Below are 24,335 nucleotides of genomic sequence, written 5' to 3' on the forward strand. Positions count from 1 at the left end.
AAATAAAAATAAATGTAACAAACGTAAAACTATGTAGCAATGTTTTAGGAAGAGGTTAACGAATAATTTCGAAGACCGAGGTTAAGCTTTGACGATTGCAAAATCGATGTTAGGGCAATTTGTAACCAGAGAGCCACGTCGCACGAAATAGTGCTCGACTTTCGAGCAAAAACAAAATTGGAGCAGCGATACTAATAAAGATCCTTAAAAAAAAGGAAAGACCGAAGAGAAGTGAAGGTAGTGAGACAAGTGAACCTACTCAAGGGAAAGTTCGAGGATTTTTATTCAAGCATTCGTAAATGATTCTAGGATACGTTCTAGTCTATCGGATAAGGGGCTCTGAGCTGATGGGCTCCGAAACTGAACAGCGACGGTGTAGAACCGCGGCATGCCGGTAACAACCGTTTTCATTGTAATCCAGCTACAGTTGGTACGTGCTAAGTACGCGCAGTTAAGGGCCCTCCTATCTAGAATACAGCCACTCGACGGGGCTTCGGTTTACACGACAACAGCGAGGCTGGGGAGGAGGAGGAGGAGGAGGTATACGTGTTCCCGGGCGAAATCATTTTTCCCCCGCAACGAGCCATTCAACGTTTCGTCGGTGCTGGAATCGAGGTAACAAACGCATTCTCTCTCCGTCTTTCTCTAACAGGAGAGGGAGAATGCGTATCGAATGGGAGGACGGGTGGCGCACGCGATTTCTACTGGAAAATAAAGGTCGCTTACACACGATGGAACGCGATACAGTTACTGTTTCGCGTGCGTTAAAGTACGACGTAGCCAAGGGGATTGTCGCTGGGGAAAGATTCTGGTAGAAAGGTTGTTCGACGACTACAAAGTCTTGGCTGATGGCCAACTTTCTTTTTCTACCGGCTTTTGTCAAGTTGACTGCGATTTATACATTTTTCATTGAACTATACTCGTCGTGGTTAATGTTTATTAAGGAATTTAATGAAAGCAAGACGTGAATGAATCACTAACATATTATTATGATACCTAAAGACTGAATATATAAATTCGCAACACAAGAAATTGGAGTTTAATTTTGGAAAAAATATCAAACATTAATTACGTCAGGAATTATGGCTGTGAGGTATTTTATTTTACTACCAAACGTGGTTCTAATATAAGGAATTTAATGAAACTTACAAGGGACTTTCAAAATGGTTCCATCTAAGAGTCTCTGAAGTTTCATTAAGATATCTTCACTGATTACAACCAAACATAATTCATACGTTGCCTTAATCATTGACTTGAACTACTTGTATAAGAGTGTTTCAATGTTTCGTGTGAAACTCTGCACTTCAAATTGCAATAACTTTGGTCCTAATGAAGGGAATTGAATGATATTTACAAGGGACTTTCAAAAGGGTTCTACCTAAGTGTCTCTAAAGTTTTATTAAGATATCTTCACTGATTCATTCGTAAAAACAAAGGAAACAGGTATTATAGCAGTTATAACACTTAACCTTATGTACAGATAGATTGCCTATCTCTGGCACTCTCTTAAGAGTGCTAACTATATCAGTAAAATGTAACAACATTCATACTCTGGTGTATAAATAAATAAATAAATAAATAAATAGAAAATTACTAGCAGATAATTGATCCTATCCAGCTAAATGGAAGAGGTTGCATCAACTAATAAACACTTAATATTAATTTATTAATATACGTTCACAATAATTCACAAGTATGAAACTCATATTTCACTGTTAAATATTAATAAAAAAATTACTTCAAATAATTAATAATGTACTGTATAAAAAAACTGATAATAAATCTAACGACGAAACGAATGGAATAAATTAATAAAGGAATGCATGAAAAGTACCGGAACTGTGTTGCACATCGTGCAATGAAAAAGAGGCACTAGAAGTGCCAAATGTATAGAATTAGAATAGAAAACGCACAGGACTCTGATGTACGGAAAGAGCAACTCGAAAGGTCCGATTCGAAGAGACGCGTCGAGGAGAACCGGTGACGAACGGTAATCGAGAAAAGTCGACACCCATAATGGAAGCAATTAATTCGTCGGCGATCAACGTTATTACTTTCGCGGGCATCTTAGGAAGGCCAGGGGGACGTATATTCCCATTTCTATGCGGGTCACATCCAGATCAGCCGGCCTTGCTCCTCTCTCTCTCTCTTTCTCTTCCAGTTCCCAACCCCCTGCAACCCCCGAACCGTCTCTGCCGGCACCCTACAAGAAGTTAGCACTTCTTTTATGGACGTCGGAATTGGAACACAGAATTGCGGTAGTTTCGCGGCGAAAGTATCAGAATGGTATGTATGAAATAAAACGGAATAAAAATTGCTGAAGCCTTTCGTGCTACACCGACGAGAGCGCGCGGGAGGGGGTGGCAGCGTATCAAGATATATAAAGGTGATTAGAAACCAGCGTATTTACTGGGTTTTTACACAGCGGTTCGCTGGTAGAGAAACGACTCGCAGCTTGAGGAATTAATTTAATACTGACAGTTTCCGTACCCTAAAATTTACATTTTTTATATTTAATTTGGTGTTAATATTGAATCCTAATTTCTTCGTCTCACGATTTCTACTCACTGGCTTATGATTACATGTAAAATGGTAGGGAAAGAAGCCAGGCTGAAATTGTTATGTAAATAGAAGTTGGGTCATTTATTATACTGTATACCTTAGTTAGTTCTAGTAAGGGAGGAAATCTTTAGTCTTTATGATTAGGTATAAAGATAGGTAACATGTTTTCGCTATTTAGCTAACAATTAGTAATAGTCCTGATACATCGTTTATGAATCAAAGTATAAATAACAAGGTTGGACAACAAAAAGGCAAACATTTTCCTATTACATATTAGAGCAGTCGTTTTAAAAACAGTCATTTGACAGGTGCAGGTCGTAAGCTCGGAACTAATTACATTCTATTTATGTGATGCATAAAATAAATGCATCCACGTTTTTAACGATCACAGCCAGCGATGTATATCGCTAGCAATTTTTAAAAGTGAGGGAACCTAACATAGATCCACGTTCCTATCGGTCCCAGCGACGCATATCGCTCACGAAATTGACGGGAGCAACGGAGCATACCCAGTAGCACAATGTACCGGTTGAATTTATCTTAGAGCCGGGAATAATGGTTCGGAACCATAAATCTGCAGTATAAAGCGGCTGTACCTGATTTGTTGCCGGCCGTTGCCGTATGGGCGAGGGTGGCTGCTGCGGTCAGTTTCGGTGGTTCTATCTTCTGCGGCATGCTGTGAGCCGGTATAGGGCCTGGGTTCGTCATAGTGGTCATCGTTGTCGGCATCATCAGGGTCGACATAGTCAGCATCTTTCCACGGTTCGTGTTTCGCCGTGGCGAACTCCGCTCTCGCTAGTCCCCCACGTGACTGACGACCCTACGTGCACGATTTTCGAAAACGAAGCTTTTCCTGTTTTCCTCCTCCTCGCGCTTTCTATCCAGGTTTTCCTCTTTCTCGTTTTTTTATATCTGGGCTTCTTCTTCTACTTTTTTATATCTGTAGTTTTCCTCTTAATCGATGCTTGATATTTTCTTTGGTTTTTCTTTCTATTAATATTTGGGTTTCGAAATTTTTGCAGAGGTCAAAGTCACGTGATCGAAAATATTCTCACGTATTCAAGGTGACAGAGGAATTGTAGATCTACGTAGATATTGGATGATCGATGTTAATGTTCGACGAACATGACGTCAATTGATTGATAATATTTTTAATTGATTGGCAAGATTAGGGTGAACGAGGATAAGAAGTTGCTACACATTACTTGCTCTGGGATCTTCGTGTTTTTTTATAGTAACGTCAAGATTGTGGCGATTCTTCTACTAAACGACATCACTCTTTTTACACATGTCTGGTTGGTTGGACTAATGACACGGTTTATTGGTATTTGTTAATATTTACTTCTTAACAGATTCCTCGTTCCTTTTCTAAGTAACTTTCTTACAATCGTCAATATGTTTTACTTTCCACTCGCGATATCGTCACCATTTTTTTTCTAACTAAACTTAAATCTCTATTTCTTCTCACGATTTGTTATTTTGTTTTCCAACGTGAACTTTCAAAGAGTGAACCAGTGTGACCGTTCAACCGTCAATAAGTGAGTCAATCTGATTCTCTCAAACGCCGATCAGCGATTCAATGTAGCCCTTCAATTTCCAATGACTGAATCAACGTGACTCACGAATCATCAACCAGTAAATTAATGTGGTCCTCCGATCTTCAATGAATGAATCAACGTGACCCTTTCAATCTTCCAGACGAACAACCACTAATATTTTCGATCCCAGCGTCACTCACAAAGTTTACGTTCACTAGTTCACTACTTTTGTTGGCTCGCAACAATCCGGCTCGGCCGGCAATTCCCAAGCGTCAGTTATTAAAATCCGTCGACACCCACGCAGTAGCGTGCGTGTGTACACGCGGCAGTACCGCGTCTACGCCAAACGAGTCACAACGATTGTACTATTTCGATCTAACAATAACACTCGACTCGAATTTCTACGAACCGACGTGACACGAAGCGCACGTCACTGGGAACGTTTGTGTACTACGCGAGTAATCGTACGTTTATAACGCGAGACGGTGTATTGATGGTAACGCGACGACCGGGACACGTCGGCGACGACTAGAGACGACTCGGTTCTCTACGCTCTCGACGGTGCGCGCGGTTACGTCACGTCCGGCCGAGCGCAGAGTCGGAACTCGTCTGGCGGGGAGAGCGCGAAGGGACGTCTGCCTTTGCCTGCCTGCCAACCCTGGACGCCCGCCGCCGTCGCGACGCCCAGAGGCGCCGGCGTTCCCGAGCGTCCGCGGAATCGCACGAGTTAAGACGCGAGCCGCCAGTCGGTCGCTCGCCGCCAACGTGAAAGGGTTGCTTTCGATGCGGCGGTACATATGCGATACTGGGATACTGGCGGATGCTCGCGTAGTTTCCGAATTATTCACGCTCCCTTTTCTTTTCTCGTTTTCCGCTCGTTTACTCTATCGCTTTTTTCCACCACCGACGTACACACCCCTCGCTTCTCTCTACTTTTCTGTTTAACGTGCATACGCCACACTATCACAGCGATTGCTTTGAATTTTCACTCCACTTTGGTATGGAAATTGTTACTTTACGTTTGTGTAAATAAACGTTAACATTGGACAATTGTAATAAATGTAAGATTTTCCTTAAAAGAAAGATAGAATGGAAATTTTGCCAGAACACAAAAATTAGTTATTCTTTGGATAAGCAGAGTGGCTGATGTTTTTCGTATTATAATTTCTCTGTATTTAATTTTCTTTGCTGATTTATTTTTATTCTTATTATGATTATCTTTAAATTTATTTAGTAGAACTGAATTGTATTGTTACTGTTAATAAAAATTGTATCAATACCAAATACAATATATGTGCTGCCTTAATCATTGACTTATACTACTTGCTTCATTACTCAAATTGCACTAACTTTGGTTGTAATGAGGGTAATTGAATGAAACTTACGAGGGACCTTTAGAAGGTTTATACATAAGTGTCTCTAAAGTTTAATTACGATATCTTCACTCATTCGTTCATAATGAAAGAAGCAAGTATTATAGCAGTTATTCAGTTTTTAATTAGAATTCTTCACTTCAAATTGCAATAACTTTGGTTCTCATGAATGAAACCTACAAGGAATCTTCAAAAGAGTCCTATATAAATGCCTCTATAGTTTTATTAAGATATCTTCACCAATTTATTAATAATTGAAAAACCAAATAAAATGGAAATAAATGAAATTTACCAAGGATCTGTTTATCACATCTATAAACGAAATCCTGCACCTAAAAAAGCTCTGATAACTGTTTAAATCGAAAACCTTACAAGTAATAGAAACAATATATTGCTTATAGCCACTCTTACTGTCTCTAGCGTTAGAATTATTTGAGAAAAATGTGAAATAATTAATGTCTGTTAGGGGAGTCAGTATATCTATACTGAACGCAGGTCGATACGTCTGTATGCGAAAGTGCCGACCTACCGAAGCGCGGTTTGACATCGAAGAAAGCATGTTCGCTTAGTGCCATCTCCTCTGCAAACACTTCGTATTATGTCCTGGAAATATTCACTTCGCCTCGAATGCCCTACAGATGTTTGAACTTTCGGCGATTGGCAGCGCTATTTCCACGCGCGATGGTTATCGACTACTACTTTACGATGGTTTGTCAACCATTTTAATAAAAAAAGGAGACCATGTAACGTTATTTGCCCTCATATTTACGAGTCTACTAATGCTTATGTTAAAATTCAAATAACTATTTAATCAAACGTTCGTCGTATCGTCTGTCAAGTATTTTATGCAAGTCATTTCACTACGTAAAGGGTTCTTGTATCCTTAAATATTTACTGCCATTGAAGAGAATTAATTTCCCTTGTTAATCAAATTTCATTCTAAGACAACACTTCTGAAACTCATCGTGAATTTTCTAAACTTTGCACTATTGGTTTTCCTCCATCACAAATTAGTGGCCAATAACACACCACAAACCGAACTTTATCAGCCTTTAGAAGTATATTGTAACGTGAAAATAATAATGTGTTTTCAAAATTTTTACCGGATTGCCAAAACGACCAGCCAAATAAACTTTTAGAATACGGGGGACGCAGCGGGAAGTCCGCGTCTGACCTAATACTGACTGTAACTACTTACCCACTAAGTGGCGCCGCTTGCTGGTACCGGGTCGAACTAGAGTGATTGCAATGCTACTCCTTGTTCGAACACCGAAAGGGTTTTACCTCTGTTTTCGGTAACATTGATGCGAGGCAAGGAAAGAAGCTACGGAATAGAAAATAAAGTTGCGAGGACAGATTATGCCGCGTGGCATGGCGTGTAGCGTCAATGTGGCAAAGTGGACACAGGAAAATCCTACATTCATTATAATTTAATCTTCCATTACAAACAACGTGTCAATATCGTATTTACACAGACTAGGTCTGAAATTCAATGAGTATTTCGTACTATAAGGCTGATAGATTGTGTCATTTGACAAGGTGTATGGCATGAATGTGGCATGGCATGTGACATGGAGTGTGACGTGAATGTAGCAAAGTGGAAACAAAGGACAACACTAAAAGATAGACACAGTCGGATGTCAGTCAATACTAACGATTGTTCGTACGAATGTTTAATAAACGAACGATTGTCGTTTTATTTCAATTGTTATTATTATTCCTTAATCATTTTTTTATATTGTGCATTACTAATAATAAATATACCTAAGAATCCAAATCTGAGTCCCTCCCTACCATAAAAGTGTGCTATATTTATTACAATTGCATCATCCACTACAGTACAGAGCAACGTGTTATCAGACAACGCATTGGAGAGAATATGTAGCCTCTCGTAACACGCGAGTTAATCCCCAAGCCTCGTAGCAATGAATTCGCGTCTAATTAATCATCGAAACTTTACTACACTACGCCTCGCGTATATTTCTCTTACTCTTTCCCATCGCGGCGGGGGAGATAGGGGCGGGTCGAAATCCGTTTGCCGAATAACGTTACCGGCGAGAACCAGCGCGTTACACGAGCCGAGGAACAAAAATACTCGTAGCCATCATTACTTAGCGTGATTTACAAAACTGAGTAGTCGCACGAACGCTGCCGAGAGCGTTCGTGGAACGGGAAACGGCAGCGACAGAAACTCGAATTTACGATTTGTTTAAAAAATAGATTCGAAAGGGTTCGCTCGCGTGCGTACACGACTCTGCAGAGTTTTCAAAACACGAAGGACACTGGATACGAGTGCTACCGGCGACCCTAATACTCGTGTACGCTTCGTATCGCGGAAAATAACTGATTCGTAACAGATTATAGTTCAAACTGGCCTTATCCTCTCGTAAATAGCATTTCGTAAAATACTCTAAGTGTAAAACATTGTTCATGAACATTTCTGCAATCTTCTTGGATTTATATTTCGAGAATGAAGAAACAATTAATTTAATCAATAGTCGAACGCTAATATCTGATCAAGAACATTTTTAGTCCATCCAAAAAATTGCTTTTTTTTCAATTTAACAAAGGAATTATATTTCTTCCGTTAATAAAAATTGTACCAATACGTCTTAGTCATTGACTTGTACTACTTGCTTCATTATTCAAATTGCAATAACTTTAGTTTCAATGTAGGGAATTGAATGAAACTTGGACGAGAGCTTCAGAAAGGAGCCACTCAAGTGACTCTCAAGTTTCATAAAGCTGTCATCACTAATTTCATACTTATTAACAAAAAAGGATGCTCGACATAAAAATTTAATATTTTTCTATGAACTATCAGTTCATTCGTCAGCCAGTGTGCAAAATGTTTGCAAAAAAATCTGTTATGTCATAATTAAACAAAATCTCGGTACATCTCATCTGTAAATTGTTACGCAATGTATTCTCTTACATTATACAGCAAGCATCGCGGTTTATTCCATGTTTTGCGGTTTAATGCATAATGAAATTTCGGCAGGATGCGGCCGCGAATATTATCCTATGCGAAACTGAAATTTCAACGCTGTCATTAATTTGAACATTAAACGATCAGCGCGCGGAACGAAGTTACCCCGCAGGTTTTGTATAAATAATTTGATAACCACGCAGGCAGCCAGTCAATCGAGAATATCGTGCATTTAATTATTACATAATTAAAACGGACGTAAACATTTGGCATACAATTATTTAAATACAAAGGAGGAACCGGCCGGTAATTAGATTCACGGGCCAATATTTACTTGCAAATTTGTTTGAACAGCCACTAAGTATACAGTTTTTATTTTTCATTATCGTAATTGCAGATCAGATTTTGTTTTATATAAATATTCATACGTGGCCAATTATATGCGTTAGGAATTAAAAGCTGCTGGTTTAAGCACAATGCTTTACGAATTTTGTTATATCAATCACTGCATTTTATTCATTCATCGGATGTTTACCAAATTTATTACGTATTTTCGATTCTCGTTTTTAATAACTGCTGCATTCTTTAATTGACGGCTCAATACCTATTTCCTAACGAATACTGATTACGAGATGACTGTTAAATCTCCTGTCGAAATTATATTGCATATTAAAAATTATATTATATTATATAGTATAACTTGTCAATTATATTATACATATATTCTTTAAATGTTTAGTAAATCTGTACCGATGCACTGCGTAATAATTCCGTTGTCTCGGATCGTATTGGAAATTCATGTCGAAGTCACAAATGGGACGAAGGGTGTGATGTATCAGCGGGGGGAAGGAGAGACAGGAACACGTTAACCAAATAGACAGTAGTCAGCTGGGAATCAAGCAGAAGTTACCAGGTAGTGATCAGTGATCAATCAGGCTCCGACTTCGAACCAGATGCAATCAAGATTCTACTCAAAACCCGAACCAATCAAGTTTCTAGTCAGCTGGAAATCGAGGTCAATCTGATTTCAAATGCGTCGAGATTTTGAGTACGCTTATCCATTATTATTTCTAACGATTGCGAATCAATTTCCAAATATTGTTTACCAAAATAGTAACCAAATTATATACCAGACTTAATATTACATAAACGATAACTATACAGATTTTCTCTAAAAAAAAATTGTAAAAACAAATTAATATAGAAACTAAATAATTTTAGGGACCTTTCGTTTGGCCAAAATATTTCCAACAATCTTTATTTTAAAACCATGATTATTTCCCGTTTGAGAAATTGTCGCTTTCATCAGCAGAACATACGTCCCATCGCATGGGTTGTCAAAAAACGAGGCCAGGCAGACAAGGCTAGAGAAAAAACGGTAGTAAAAAGCGTGGAGGCCGAGAAAGATGTCGGGATGAATGTGAAAAGTTGCGAATTCTATTTTGGCAGCCCGGTTGTCGATAGCTCTCGCGAATTCAGTGGCAGCCACGCCACATGAAGGTAGTAGTAGGTAGATAGGTAGGTACGTAGGTAGGTAGGCATCGTGGGTTCAGCGTCTCGGTTTGTCTCCTCCTTCCATCGCCGACAACTGCTACGCCCACGATCACAAACAGAATTATTTATGAGTTTGAACATGAGCCAGAGCTCTTCCGCAAGCTACTAAGATGCTACCCGACGATGCCAGTCGCATTCTCTGAATATCGGGATAAGACGCGGCGTTCGGGAACCGCGTCAGCCTGATCTTGCCACATTCTGCAATTTCGACGTGATCCCGGTTAAATTAAAGATGTATAACGATGCACGCGGCTCGCATCACAATGGGACGCGTGTAAACGTTCCTGGTTTTACTTAACGCCGCCCTCTGATGTTTTAGATGACGGCTACTGCATAATAGTAGACAAGTACATTGGCTAGGAGGGATAATAAGAATAAGAGTAGCATTCAGAATTAGGATGTTGCACGTGCAGTGGTGATGCTCGTGAATCAAGTGAGTACATCTTAACATTAGATCTATCAAGGGGGGTCAAATAAATAATAAATTACTGATAAATAAATTTACTATAAATTAACAATAAAAAATATATATTATATGAATATTGTTAATAATATATAATATTGAAGGATGCGCGGCGTTTTGTGAACGACGATCTTTCAAGAGATCCAACGATCGGTAAGCGTTGCGGATAGCAACCGGAAAACAGTAAGAAGACTCGAAAAGAAAAGACGACGTGCGAGTCAGATGGACGACGGCAACGCGAACTGAATGTGAGCGTTTTCGTACAAGTCCTAGTATTGTTTAAATATACATATCGTTTACGTTTCTCCAGTGTTTTGCCTCCCAAACCCAGCCATACAGAGGATAATTCCACAATATATATATTTATTATTAATACTGAATAAGATGTATGGCGGCTATGGCAATTGAAATTATCTATCGGTTTCATTGGAAGACCCAACATTATTCACATGGCTTCCTGGGTGGCTCACCGTGTATAGAAATTAATTTCTAAATAGTGTCTGAAATCTGAATTCGTACAGTGGTCTACGATCTGTGCATGATGAATTGTTATAGGTACGTATCGCGTGCGCGGATCTAAAATGGCAGTGTCTGATTTTTAAAAAAGCGTAATTCAGAGTTGTCATTGGTGAAACGTTAAGTAAAATATAGGTATCATAGATTTGGAAACGGAACGGAATGAAATATCGGTGGCAGAAAGCTATGAACATAAAATTTCATATCCAGATGACATAAATATCGGACGGCCGACGGGCCCGGTTTGCGTAACTTTTTATGATAATATCATAAATCGAGGAAACGAATTAACGCGTGATCATAACTGATACCGAGGGCTGATTAAAATCGAAGGAATTGAATGAACGGAGCATCGGTGACGAGCCTACGAGGGGGCGGACAGGGGGCATTATCATATTTAATGACGCGTCGTAAAGGAGTACGTATGTATAGGACGGACGGCGAGTGTACACATTTGCATGCCGCGCGTTTCGTTACAGCTAATTGAATTATACATTCATAGCGAATGCTGCTGCTATGGAAAACACGAAAATAACGAAACCGGTATATAGCCTCTATTAAAGAGGGAGAAGTACAAGGCTAGCGAGTAATGGGCTAAGGAAGAGTTTCCAGGGTAAACAACAAAAGTTTCTTTTGAAGGATACCGATACAGGAGGCTCAGCCATTATATCAGATAAGGTTCTCCTCATTATCCAACTAAAATACCGAACAACGGTGGATGCGGCGACGTGGGTGTATCAGTGCGACCAGAAAACTCTCTGTACGCCTCCAACTTTCCATTCTTACAATCGCCACGTGTTCACAGAATTCTCTATTCCAGTATGGAATAGTTAGAGATAAAAGGGTAACGTTTTTCGTGACTTAAAGCGGAAGTAAATAAAAATTAATTGTGATTAAAATTGAAATTTTTTAAAATTTTAATTAAAAACCCGTGAATTGATTAAAAATTTTACAGGTAGCTTCTTAATAGTAATATGAATCTATAATAACAAATTCAACATGTTAGCATTGTTTAAGTATATGGCCTATACATCCTTAAGTAACTTATCAAATTCGGTCGGAGCGTAGCTGGGTTCGCGTTTTTCCAGAGGCGGAACAGAAAATCGTAATTTAATGGTCGGCCATAAATTCTTATACACATCATCACGGCTTGTATAGTCACGCGGACACGCTGTCCCGTTAGTCTTGCGGTTGACATACGTGTATGCGCGATAGAGGTATGAACTTCCTACGTATATACCACGTACGTACGTACAAGGCGAGTGTTCGCAGCCGATGTCGTCCTATCAGCCCGATGGAGGAGTCATCGATCAAACCTAAGCGAGCGTGGTAACGACGGTGAAACTTGGGAGACAATATCCTGACTCGTGGTGGATAACTCGTTAAAGGAGCACGCTAATGGACAGAGCATCTGGCTACCTACGTAATTGGCTAAAGATACACTGCCTAGCACATCCATTTCCACGTATGAATTCCCTCCTTTGACAATATAAGCATAAACGAAAGACTTGCATACAGAAAAGATTGTATGAATACGTTGTGGGCATTGCAGTAATTGTATTTCGTACGTCGCATTAATCATTGACTTGTACTACTTTTTTCATAGAATTACATTGGATGCTGGATCTATTGAAGGGAATTAAACGAAATTTACTAAACACATTTAGGATGGTCCTGTCTAAGTGCTTCTTAAATGTCGTAAAGATATTTTCACTGGTTGATTACTAATAATTTAATGCTTGTAATAAGAAAAATGGACTTGAAGTGAGCTAGCAAAGTGACGTAGTCCACACATAAATGACATTGTAGTTGTCGTGTTATGCTAATGCTTGCGGTAGGAAAAATGGATTTGAAATGAACTGGCAATATGACGTTAACACAGTATCTTTAGGGAGGTGTCGAGTTAATCATTGCCGCGTTGGTATCGTAATGGTCCCGCGCCTCTTCGATGCGATTACCGTATCAACGACATATAGATATAATCGATATTCAGATGCGAACGAACGTTAAGGGAATACGCATAGCTTATAAATAATTTGAACGAGCGAAAAGAACCCGATTGAAATGCGTTCCGTATGAATATTAAGGCTCCTCTTTTCGTTTGTATTTGCACGCTCGTACGTTTATCCCTTCATCCATATTGGCCGTGCGATGCAATTATAGCAGCAACAATTTCAGTCTCGTCTCTTCTCTCTCTCTCTCTCTCTCTCTCCGTCCCTCTCGCTATGTATTGCGGCCGACAAACGGACCGGAATTGTTAATTGAATTTCTAGCGCGTTATCGTCGACGATGCAAAATAACACCGGGAACGCCGCGAGCCGAAAAGGCTACGGTATACTACGTATGTATATCGTGTATGTGTCTTCGATGTTTGGCGAATAAGCCACGCATTTTAAAATGCGCATGCATCAGCTTCGCTCGACGGGAATCGCGCGTTATCTACCCGTATCGTACGCTGCTATCTCGAATATATGTATATACGTATATATGTGTATAAGTATATAGAAGAGGTTTTAGACACTTCCTTAGAAAAGCCTTTGCAGTTTCTTAATTAAACGTACAATTTCTGTTTCTATTCACTTGCTTATGATTTCACTGGCTTATGATGATGATTTCTGGTCAGTGACTTATGATTACGTAGGAAATAATAAAAAAAATGAAGACTCGTTCAATGAGTTCCTACAAAGGCCCACCGTTAAACGAGCTTCTTAATTCTATGAACAACGTGTGACACGACATTTATCAGCAGTCCGTAACACGAATCCAAGTATACAAATAAAAAACTGTACTTAGGAAGAATTTTGCTACTTAAAGAGAGTTTGAGAAACGAGGACGCATCGTTCAATGAGTTCCTACGAAGACTCATCGCCGAACGAATTCCTTAATTCCATGAACAACGTGTGACACGAAATTTATGAGCAGGCAGTATACGTCGCGGAACAGTGGAAGTCAGTGTTTAGGCAGGGGCGGCGAAACTTGGAGGAAAAGTTTGTACTCGGATAATTGTTATTATCGCGTAGCCGGCTTAATTAGAAGCATCGAAATGGTTGCCTGGGGTGAGGTGGGGCGTCGGAGTAAATCTTAAGAATTCCCGTGCACGGCGACGGGCAGTCATCGTACGCACCGGGTGGCGGGTGCCCTGTACACGGTGCCCAGGTATATGGAGAGCGAGAGATATATATTTTCCGACTCGACGAAACTCCCGTTGCAAATCGTGCGGCACGAACCGGAAAACTTCGCTCCGCGCGGGAGTCTAACTTCGTTAAGACAAACGTTTCGAACAGAATTCTCTCTCTCTCTCTGGCCTGTTCCCTCCTGTGCCCGTGTACGACGAAGCGTGCCGCTGACGTCAGCTCGCTGCTACGCTCGCAAAGAAACTGGAAAAACTTCGACACTTAAATGTTGAACCCCCGACCGGGATGGAAGGTCCTCCGGCGATTAATAACATTTGTGATGAAAGAGACTCGACTATCTTTTAAGAGAAAATTAATTCCCGTTATATACGTACGTACGGTGTGTTTTCAGACGATTTCGCGACGTTTTTCCTAACTACCGTACAGAAACGGAGATCACTACTGCCACGCGCTACGACTGCTGCTTTGCGAAATCAATTCTTGGGAAGTTACATATTGAAAACAATTCAAATTACTGATTGTGGTTACAAAATGTGTGTTCGTCAAATATAAGGTTTAGTTCCCGGTACATAGTTTGCATTATTTTTATGTGGCTATGGATAAAACAGAGCAAAAAGCGTTAGAAAATTATTAACAAATGTTAGAAGAATCGCGTGACAATCCTAGAATCATTATAACTACCCTAGATCTGCCTTCTCACTGTTACCGAATTGTCACAATGATATAATAGCCGATTTGATCGTAAGAAAGTAACGTCGGCTGAAAAGAAACTGTGGAGAGTTTCGCATTCAACATTTGTCAAAGATAAAGAAAAACTGAGGATAGAAATATCCGGTGCTTGGCGTCGCAGTCTGCGTCTTTTTCTCGGACTTGGAAGTCCCTAGGCGTGCCCGGAAAATATTTCATGTTCAGTTAATTAGCGTAAGACAAACAACCGGAAGCTACGGCCTCAATGTGGACAACCTGCTTCGTTTCTGTTTCCCCGTTTCTCTTCTCCTATCCTCCCTCGCCCCGCCGATTCGCTCTCGCCATCTATACTATATAAATAATACCGGGCGGAACATTTAATTTTTCGTCTCGGCGACTACCGCCTGTTATTTTTCCAGCCGTAGGAATAACATATGTTTCATCAATATTTTTCGTGGATTTGTTATGACATTCTTTTCCTCAATGCCGCGCGCTGCTATAAAACTTTAGTACGTACGTACTATCGGGAAAATATTTATGTTTGATATTGCAGTGCTTATCGTTAGAAGGAAATATATGTCCACGTTTGGTCTGACACGTTTCACGTTGTTTCACTTACATCTTTTTTATGAGAGATACAAATAAAGATGCGATTCGAGAATAAAGATTTTTTACAATGAATTACGTTAGTGTTCAATCAAAAAAAAGTACAGTTCCGTCAATTTGACAGGTTAATTTATATNATATATTAAGATAACTCTATCACTGAGAACGTGGACTTTACAGGGAATTGTTCCGCGGCCGTGACTACATATCGTCGGTAGGTTAGTACAGCTCAAACAAACGATATCGTGGGAATCGTGATTCATGCTGGAATAGATTGCCGTCACGGATCGTTGATTAACCGATTAACCATCCGGCGCGACGCTAATAAGCCAATAACATTAAATCAGGCCACATTTATGCGGCAATAAAACGGACATCGTTACACGGTATCAGTAGCATTCGTAGACAGTCCGAAGAAACCGTAATAGAGGAAATCAAGATTGAATAGAACAAACTAGAGAACAATGTCTGTACGGTCTCTTCCGGAATAGGGGCTCGCGATCGTTGGGCCAGCCAGGTCGAAACTCGTACCGAGCCAATGTTTCATCTCTCGTGCAGGCTTGGAAATTACCGCGGGCGCCCGAAGATGTGATCGCAGCCAAGAGCTATACCCCATTATCATGCAGATATACGCGCGTAACAATTCGGGAAGATGTACGCACGCAGACGGTGGAGCACCAATCTCTCCCTTTCCTTATTTCAAGCGGACCCCTTTACTAAGCGTAAGCGGCCTGGACCGGGTGAGATCGAGTTCAAAGAGATACGCGGCGAAATTGCCGTGCAACAAAAGGCACGCCGCGCTGCGAACGCGGAGAGCGAGCACAGAAGAAGAGCGAGGGGTCGGGAGGGTGGTCCTCATAAATAAGTTGATAGAGTTCTCTGTTGGCGGGAGCGAGAGAGTTCACGAATTAGTACATCAGTGGGTTGTACGCGATTCGGCCGATATCTAACCGGGGGCCGTACAATGGTTAGTAAAGCAAACGCGGAGCCGAATTGGCGACCGCACGAGTACGGTAGACCACAGTAGCATAATAACCGAGAGTAATGCGTGAATTATTGACTGTTTCCTATCTTCCAACCGCCTCACACTCTCGTGCCCCCGGCCCCGGCACTCTGCACTGTAAAGCGTGCATGCGTTCCCACTCTACCTTTGTCTGATCGTATTACATGGTTTCGTACATGGAGACAGGCTTGCTATGAATAATCGTCAGGAATTTCTTCTACTGTCGTTATTTCATTTGCTGTTATTATTCTGTGCCTTACTTAGACTCTTCATACTAACACTACAAATGGTTAAAACTCCACGAAGGTAAATCTCCCAATTCCTATTTAGATCCTAATTTCGTTCAAATTATGTTCTACACGTTTTATATTTTATTTGGAGATTTAATAAGCTAATATCTATATGGATACATTAAAGGAATTCTTTTATAGAATATTTTACGAGGTAAAAAGAGATTTCAATCCTCGTAGAAATGCAATGTGTTTTCATTAATTTTAGCATTGATAAAGGTTGCATGGTCGTATAATTGAAAATACAACCACATTTTCGCGTATGGTTTCAAAATACAATAAATGAGAGGAACAATCATTTATATATACGTTCCCAATACAAAATATGTATATTATTCTGACGATTGAGCTGAAGATTATTTAAAATGCAAATTTCATTAAGCAACGAAAAATTCCAATTAATCCGCAGGTGTGATTTCATTTGTAGACGCAGATTAAATTACACATTCTAATGTAAAACTGGTGGAACATATTTATAGGAGAATTTCAAATGAATTTGGAACATCGAGTTTCCCAGTATTATTAAATTACATTTCTTACCCTTTCACTATTTATGTTGATTTTCGTGACATTTTTAGACTATGTAACGAGAAATATTTAATTAAAATCTTGTTAATTTACATTTGTTTGCTCACTCGAATTTTGTTTTGTAGCTGCAAGTTGTATTCCACTAGTCGAATATTAAATAAACAATTTATTTAATTATATTCGATCCATCTGGCGTGATGAAAAAATATTTAACATGAGAGATTGGAAACAGAATTAATTTCGAAATACGAAACTTCGTTTTTTCTTCCTCTCTCTCTCTCTGTCTGCTGCTGCAGGCATTTATAATTTTGGTCAGCGAGGGAACCATTATTTTTACATTAAATTAATGAAAATGTTAAAATGGGGAAATATGTGACAGGTACCGCGCAAACAACTGTTAATTATTTTATATTCAGTTTGCTTTTCGAAACGGGCGGCGCACAAAGAATGTGAGCTACCTTTGGGTCGAAAAAAAAACAGGACAAATATTTGTACAAACAGAAATACGTGTGGCACCGGGGCGAGTGTACGTATGAAAATAAATCATTGTGTTTTTTGTCTTTTAACGGCGAACACTGCTACTACTACTTCGTATTAAAATGCAATTTAATGTTTCGTTTGAGAAACAATTAACAAACGTTTGCAAATATTTGGGACCAATGTGACATCGTTAAGTTAATATATCGTTTTGTATACCAATTTATATTCTTTTCTTGTCCTGCTCTCGTATTGAGTTTCAGGATCAATTTTCAAATTTTTGGGATCAAAGAGACATCATCAAAATAAGGGATCTCGTTTTGCAAATCGATTTATATTTCTTTATAAATTAGCTGTTTTATGGAAAGTAAATTCCGACAAAAGTACAGGTATAGAGAATCCTGGGGTACCCTGAGAGGGAAAGGAAGCGAGGTAAGAAGGAAGTAGATGGAAGCTGGGTGGATGAGCCTTGGGCGATCCGCTCGACATTGCTATGTTGCGGTAATTGTAGCTAATTAAGAGCTTGAACTCCTTCCCATCTCCTTCCATCTTTCCTTCTCTTATCTTTCTTCCTTCTGTCTCGTGGAGCAACGTGGGCTTTAGTCTACGTCTTCTTCAGAAGATGCTAGGATGTAACATCCTTCCACCGCGCCTTTTCATCCGAATTAACCCTTTCCCCTGTCGTAACACCGGATGCTACGACGAAGTAGCGATGTGTTAGAAATCGGGACAGCGTCGCTAGAAATCAGGACAGCTACTAGATAGTTCAGGGATCTTTCGTTCGTTTTAATCCATTCGAGTTGTATCACACTTTTTCGGCCATAAATCATGACATTTTCTAGAACATAAATCGTATAGTGGAGTAGTTAAGGATGATTGGTATTCTTCTTCAGATTTATTTAAGGCTGAGGGGAAAACACGATTTCGTAGAACTTTTTTAGTGTTTCCAACTATACTAAGGAGATTTAAATTTGATTTCTCAGCCATTATTAGTATTAACTTTCAATATTATGGATCAGCACCCATTTAGAATTGTTCTTCTTCAGCAATCAAATATTATTTTCTTCTTGTTGAACTTAAGAATATTTGTGAATACTTCAACTCTTATACTACTGGATCTTTAAATTATAATACGACTCTTGATTCGAAAACTTTTCTACTACTATCATACTTCCAAAGTGATTAAAAGTGACGATAGTCAGTACTTACTCTGTGGTATATTTTCCCGTGTCGACCTAATCGTCGATGGAAGTCGAACAAAAGATTAACGCCATACCCCTGTTATCCCATGCAACTCTCATTACGAGAACTTTTCTATCATACTTTCGTAGTAATTCTAAGTAGTACTAGTTAGTGGCTCGCCTTATAGTAGATGGTATTCTCTCATGTCAGCATAATCGCCCATGGAAATCATACTTTCGCCCGAATACTTCTATTAAAAGATGAAAGAAGGCACCGGTACAAAGCAGAGGAACTGGCAATTTCGAGGTAGCGTTACGCAATTAACTGAGCTAAAAAAATTCCGGCTAAATAAGAGAGAGCCGTCTCGCTACGAGATGACGGCGGAGCAAGTACGGGCTAGGCTACGTTATGCCGTTTCGTCGTGCCTCTCGGAAACAACTCCTTTAAGTTAACAGAACAACAACGCGACAGTAGTAGTAGTAGTAAATGGGTGGGTAGTTTGTCAACTCGGGTACCTGTTTCTAGCCCTGAACCTAATTAAAGTCGTACACTTTTCTTTCATTACCGCTCGTATGTATGCACGTACGCAGCACCCATAAATCTACGACTCTCTTCCCTACGTCTGGAGTTACTTCAAATGATCCGTGAGACATGTGTCCCCTTTTAGTGGCGCGCGATGCTCCATGGAAATTGTGGATCGTATGCAGAGTTTAACGTATTCACGAATTAGGACCATCAAGGATACACGATTAGATGGGAACGAGAGAGGAACTATGGTTGGACCTTTGCATTTCATTCTATCATAGAAATTTTAGTTATCAAACTTTTGTTACTACTAACTGGGATTTTCTATCATTTCCTATGTAATCATAAGTCAGTGATTAGAAATTATCATTATAAGCCAGTGATTGTACGGTGCATAAATAGAGCGGACAATAAATGAGATAACAATTTAAGGTAGCAATTAAGGAAGTAAATAATATCATTCTACCCTCTTAATTATTTAATTCCTTATTTATTTCGTTTATTTGCACGAGAAATAAAAAAAAACAATGCTTTTCCATTAATTCGCGGTTAATTTAATTCTGTAGTGAAGAGAGACTAGAGCATAGCCGACGTACAATGAACGATGCAGCGAGCAGTAGTGAAACTATAAAAAAAAGGAAACAATACTCTTTCCATTAATTCGCGGTTAACGACATTCGGTGGTTGAAGAGAGCGGCAGAAGGGGTTTGCAACGAAAAGGGTGGAAAGTAAAGGCATGTTTCGCGTAGGGTGCAGGTATAGAGCGGACAATGTACCTGGTTAATGGTACCGAGCTCGCGAATAGCTGGAGGAAACTTCTCGAAATATCACTACTCCGGCGTAGTCCCTAAACCAACCGACGCGACGCGACGGGACGGGACGCGGTGGCCGGTATTCCTGTTGGAAGCGGAATAATATCAGCTGTAGGGGCCGGCGTAGCAATTTCATTACCGTAACCACCGGGTAGCCAGGGTATTCGTGTGCAACCGACAATGCCCCGGCACGTTTATGGAAGGGAGGACAGCCTATACGTGAGATTACACGACTGTTCAAGTAGAGCGGACCGGCCGGAGCGGTTGTTGTTAATTCACCGGAGAGTCGGCAACTTCGCTGCGGAACGTATGTACGTAGGCAACGGCCGAGCGAGCCGTATCGAAGCTTCCGGATGAGCTCCGGGACGTATCGAGGGATATATAGAGAGAATACGTCGTACGCGAACGAGAATTACTACGGCGTCCTTCAGGGACCTGGCATGCAGGGGCAAAATGCATACTCAAAACCCTTAACTTTCCTGGGAGATCGCTAATAGCCATGAAGAGAGTTGATGGAAAAAAGTCTCTAGCTTCTACTACTACTAGCTAATTGGCTTGTTTCTCCTCTGACGAATCCTCGTAACACGTCGATGTACGTTAATGCTCCGGAGAGTCTTCAGGACTCAACTCGACAATTTAAGTTGAATAATAGTTTCTGTTGAAGCATTTTGAACCTTCTGCATCTAGGAGATTAAATTATGTATAGCTAAATGAATCTCATGTAAGATTTTAAATGCTGATGCTAAAAAGAACTAGAAGAGAATATTGTTCACCTCTTGTTTATTTATATGTTATTCTAAAAAGCTTGACGATGAAAGCATAGCTAAGGATCCGATTTAAGATGATAAAAGTGCCGTTGAAAATCTCATCAACAATTCAACGAAACTAAAAATGAACTACATTATACGATCCACTTTAACGGAGAGAGGCACTCTTTTTTACCAATGGCGAAGATAAAGAGAATATTTCAGGTAATAAAGTTTCAGCGAAGGCTGTATAACGACCGGGAGAGGAAAAAAAAAACCAAAGAAGGGATGTGCAGGAAGAAGAGAGTAACGTAAGCAATAATGTAGAAGGAATGTTAAGTGAAGGGGATAAACGAACTGCTTAAAGACTGAAAAAGTGCTGGGAAAAAATTAGGAACCGTTTCTCTGTTTCCAGGTACAATTCACGACATCCTCTTATTCCTATGTGAAGAATTTAGTGGGTTGAAACATATATATATATACGCTGAACAATTGACATGATAGAAGAGACTTACTTAATAACTCAAGTTAAGTTAACATTTTTCCAACGAAAATAGGATAAAGTCAATCTTATCGCTTAATCAACATAAATTATTTTCACAAGCTCAGCAACGAGCTTATAGCTTGAAAATGAAACCTGACGTAAAAGGAATATCAAAATGATTCTTCGATGACGATTTATCAGAAATATTAGCTAATACAAAATTAAGGATGCTATTTGCAATAAATCAACAATATGGATTACAGAAATCTTGGTTGAAATTGACGAGACAAATGAAGATTATTAATCATATCGAAAGTGATTTCCTGATCTCAACTCCAATGGAATGGTCAGTTCGGTGCGAGACGTGCATCTCAATCGAACCTTCATGAAATATATGTGTTTGCTTCTCTAAATTTCAATGGTACCATTCGCAATAAGAGCTATCCGAGATTGATAAAAGACCTTATACATCAAAGTTACAAGGAGAATTTTTCAACGGAAGGAACGGTTGCTTTCATACTGAAAAGAGCAACGATTCAGCCGCAGAAAAATTTTTAATACTTACCCAACGGTAACGAAATCGTTTACATAGGAAAGGGCGGTGAAGAGTGAAAAGCGAATACAAAGCACTTCGGACACAGTCGGAATCATATGTATATTTTTCTACGCGTGTTCCCCCTTAAAAAGCTCTGTTTATTCTGTGTATCGTTTAAAAACACGAGAACAGCGCCAACGTGCTCTCTGCGAAGACTTGAATTTTTCCTCGGACGATACGGTTCCGTTCTAAAAAAAATCTCGTTGCCCTTTTCCAAGCGTAAATACCGAACCCTATTACATTTTGTTAAAAAATATTATGGAAGTTCCGAGATGACGGAGTTAATTAACGAGCATTTTGGACGTAGGGCTTTTCGACTGAATTTTTTATTATCGCCCAAGTTCTGCGAAAGTTTTCGCCAAGAAATGACAATCGCTGAATAAAACATGTAAGGAATCTTGCCTGCTCGGTGAAAGCCGTGTAACTTCGTCCACTTTGATATGAACGAACTTTTCGCAAATCACTTTCAGTTAGTTGATAAAATTAATCTATAACTGATCAGCAAATTTTTCTAATTCAATTATTATTTATGTGAAATTAATAACACAACCGAAGGATCGAAACAATTTCTTGTTTCACGTGAATTACAGCGCACGTATCGTTTAGCAGGGACGCTGTTACAGAGAAGAGAATATCTCCCACGCTATTGTCTCACTTTAATTACACCGGACACTACGGAGTGTATCGAGTCAAACGAGCACAGCGAACAGTACACAGTGACGTTAAATGGTAGATTATTCTCGAGGTGTTTAAGCGTAACTGCAGTCGCAGATTGGTGTTCGATTCGCCCCAGCTTGATCCTTCGATTAGCGGTAATAGCGAGTCACCCTAGCTACTTCGATTCTAAGGAGAATTCCTTCGAACAGTCTGAGCAGTGGAGGTCTGATTACGGTGGTCAAAAGTAACGGAAGGAAGTGAGAGCCACTGGGGTGTCCGGTGGCGGTTCAATTACAGTTACGCCGTTAACGACTGCGGCAGGGGGCCGATAGTGTCGCGATACGGATCGGGGGTTAACCGTGGTTCCTTTATGCTAACAAATGCTCCCTTGCTAAAGCTGTGCCGGACGATCATACGTCGGGTTCGCCGAAGATAGCGGAGAAATTAGCTGAAAACGGCGAGCCCTCGATTATTGCCACGGTTAATCTTCATACGGTCACTGCTATTGGTAGCTGGATACCTGAATTTCAGGTAGCAGTGTAACGAGAAATGTTCATCCTTCTAGTACTAAATCAGTTTTGGAGGTCGATCGCGTCGATATCTGATTACCTGTTTCGACCTGAATTTCATCAGGTAGCAGTGTAACAAGAAAGGTTCACGCTTGGAAGAGTGCCTGCCTTCTTTATACAAACACTCATTTTAAGGACATTATTTTAATATGGAACAGGATTGCGTTTCTCGAACTGTTTTTCAAAATTATATTACTAAAAGTAACAAAATGCATCATGAGATATCATTATTGATACATCATTAGTGATATTGTATTGTATCATTATTGATACAGTTAGCCATTGTCACTGTATCGTTAGTGAAACAGAATTGTATCATGCAACGTATCATTGGTAATATATCATGTATCATGTAATGGTGTCATTAGTGATACTATTATTTTTTAATGTGCAATTTTTAAACCTGATTACCTGAATCTTCCAATGTTTCCATAAATGCACAAAATCCTCAGTCTATTACAGTTAACATAATATAAGTAGTTAATATAATATAGTACAACATGAAGTACTCAATTAGCCAAGTTTCTATGAACAAAAGCAAGTAGAATGAGGAAATAAAAGCAAGACACCGGGAAACCGTGAGATAGGGCGAGCAGGGAGTGAAAGCAAGGGAAGTGCGATATTTAGCAAACGCAGAGAAAGCGAGAAAGCAGTTTTGAATAGGCATAGGAGGCAAACTGGCATCGTGTGAAGAAATGGCAAACGGGAGGGTTTGATTGTACGTGGTAAACAGCGGGCGAGGAGGGGCGAAATGTTTCGGGGAGGCAAGAAAAAGGGAGCAATGGTGGTAACCGCTATCAAATGGATAAGGGGAGAGAAACGAGTAACTAGAGTAGTGTGTAAAGGAGAGAGCCGCTATGCAAGGAGGTTTTGCGCAATGCGCCCGCTAGCGCTGCAGTGGGGTTTATTTCTGATCTCTCTACCTAAGTTCCTCCCTCTCCTTCTCTCTCTCTCTCTCTGTTAGCCATTGTGTCATAGTGTGTGCCTGTGTTAGCAGTCTGCAACTTTTTGCTCGCGAGCCTTCATCCCCTTTTTTATCTCGCCTATGCAAAGGAACATGCATGCTCCGCAGTCTCGACGCTTTCTGACGTCCGCTCCCTCTAAT

At 40.0% G+C, this 24,335-nt stretch overlaps 1 protein-coding gene and 1 long non-coding RNA gene across 2 annotated transcripts in view; one reads left to right on the forward strand and one right to left on the reverse strand.

The window, feature by feature from the left end:
- Positions 1-4,699, reverse strand: part of LOC113464094 (nucleolysin TIA-1-like) — a 134,248-nt gene extending 129,549 nt beyond the window's left edge. The window contains exon 1 of the mRNA XM_026812049.1: positions 3,159-4,699. Within this exon, the coding sequence (XP_026667850.1) occupies positions 3,159-3,315 (157 nt within the window). The 5' untranslated portion in view covers positions 3,316-4,699. The remainder of the gene's footprint in view (positions 1-3,158) is intronic.
- Positions 4,700-10,109: 5,410 nt separating this feature from the next.
- On the forward strand, positions 10,110-11,654 carry LOC113464102 (uncharacterized). The gene is made up of 5 exons (XR_003388932.1): positions 10,110-10,389; positions 10,524-10,667; positions 10,730-10,974; positions 11,080-11,353; positions 11,438-11,654. It is a non-coding gene; the product is annotated as an uncharacterized LOC113464102 (long non-coding RNA).
- The last annotated feature ends 12,681 nt before the right edge of the window (positions 11,655-24,335 follow it).

The sequence above is a fragment of the Ceratina calcarata genome, unplaced genomic scaffold (genome assembly GCF_001652005.2).
Source record: "Ceratina calcarata isolate Rehan_Ccalc_2016 unplaced genomic scaffold, ASM165200v1 scaffold255.2, whole genome shotgun sequence".
Classification (NCBI taxonomy): domain Eukaryota; kingdom Metazoa; phylum Arthropoda; class Insecta; order Hymenoptera; family Apidae; genus Ceratina; species Ceratina calcarata.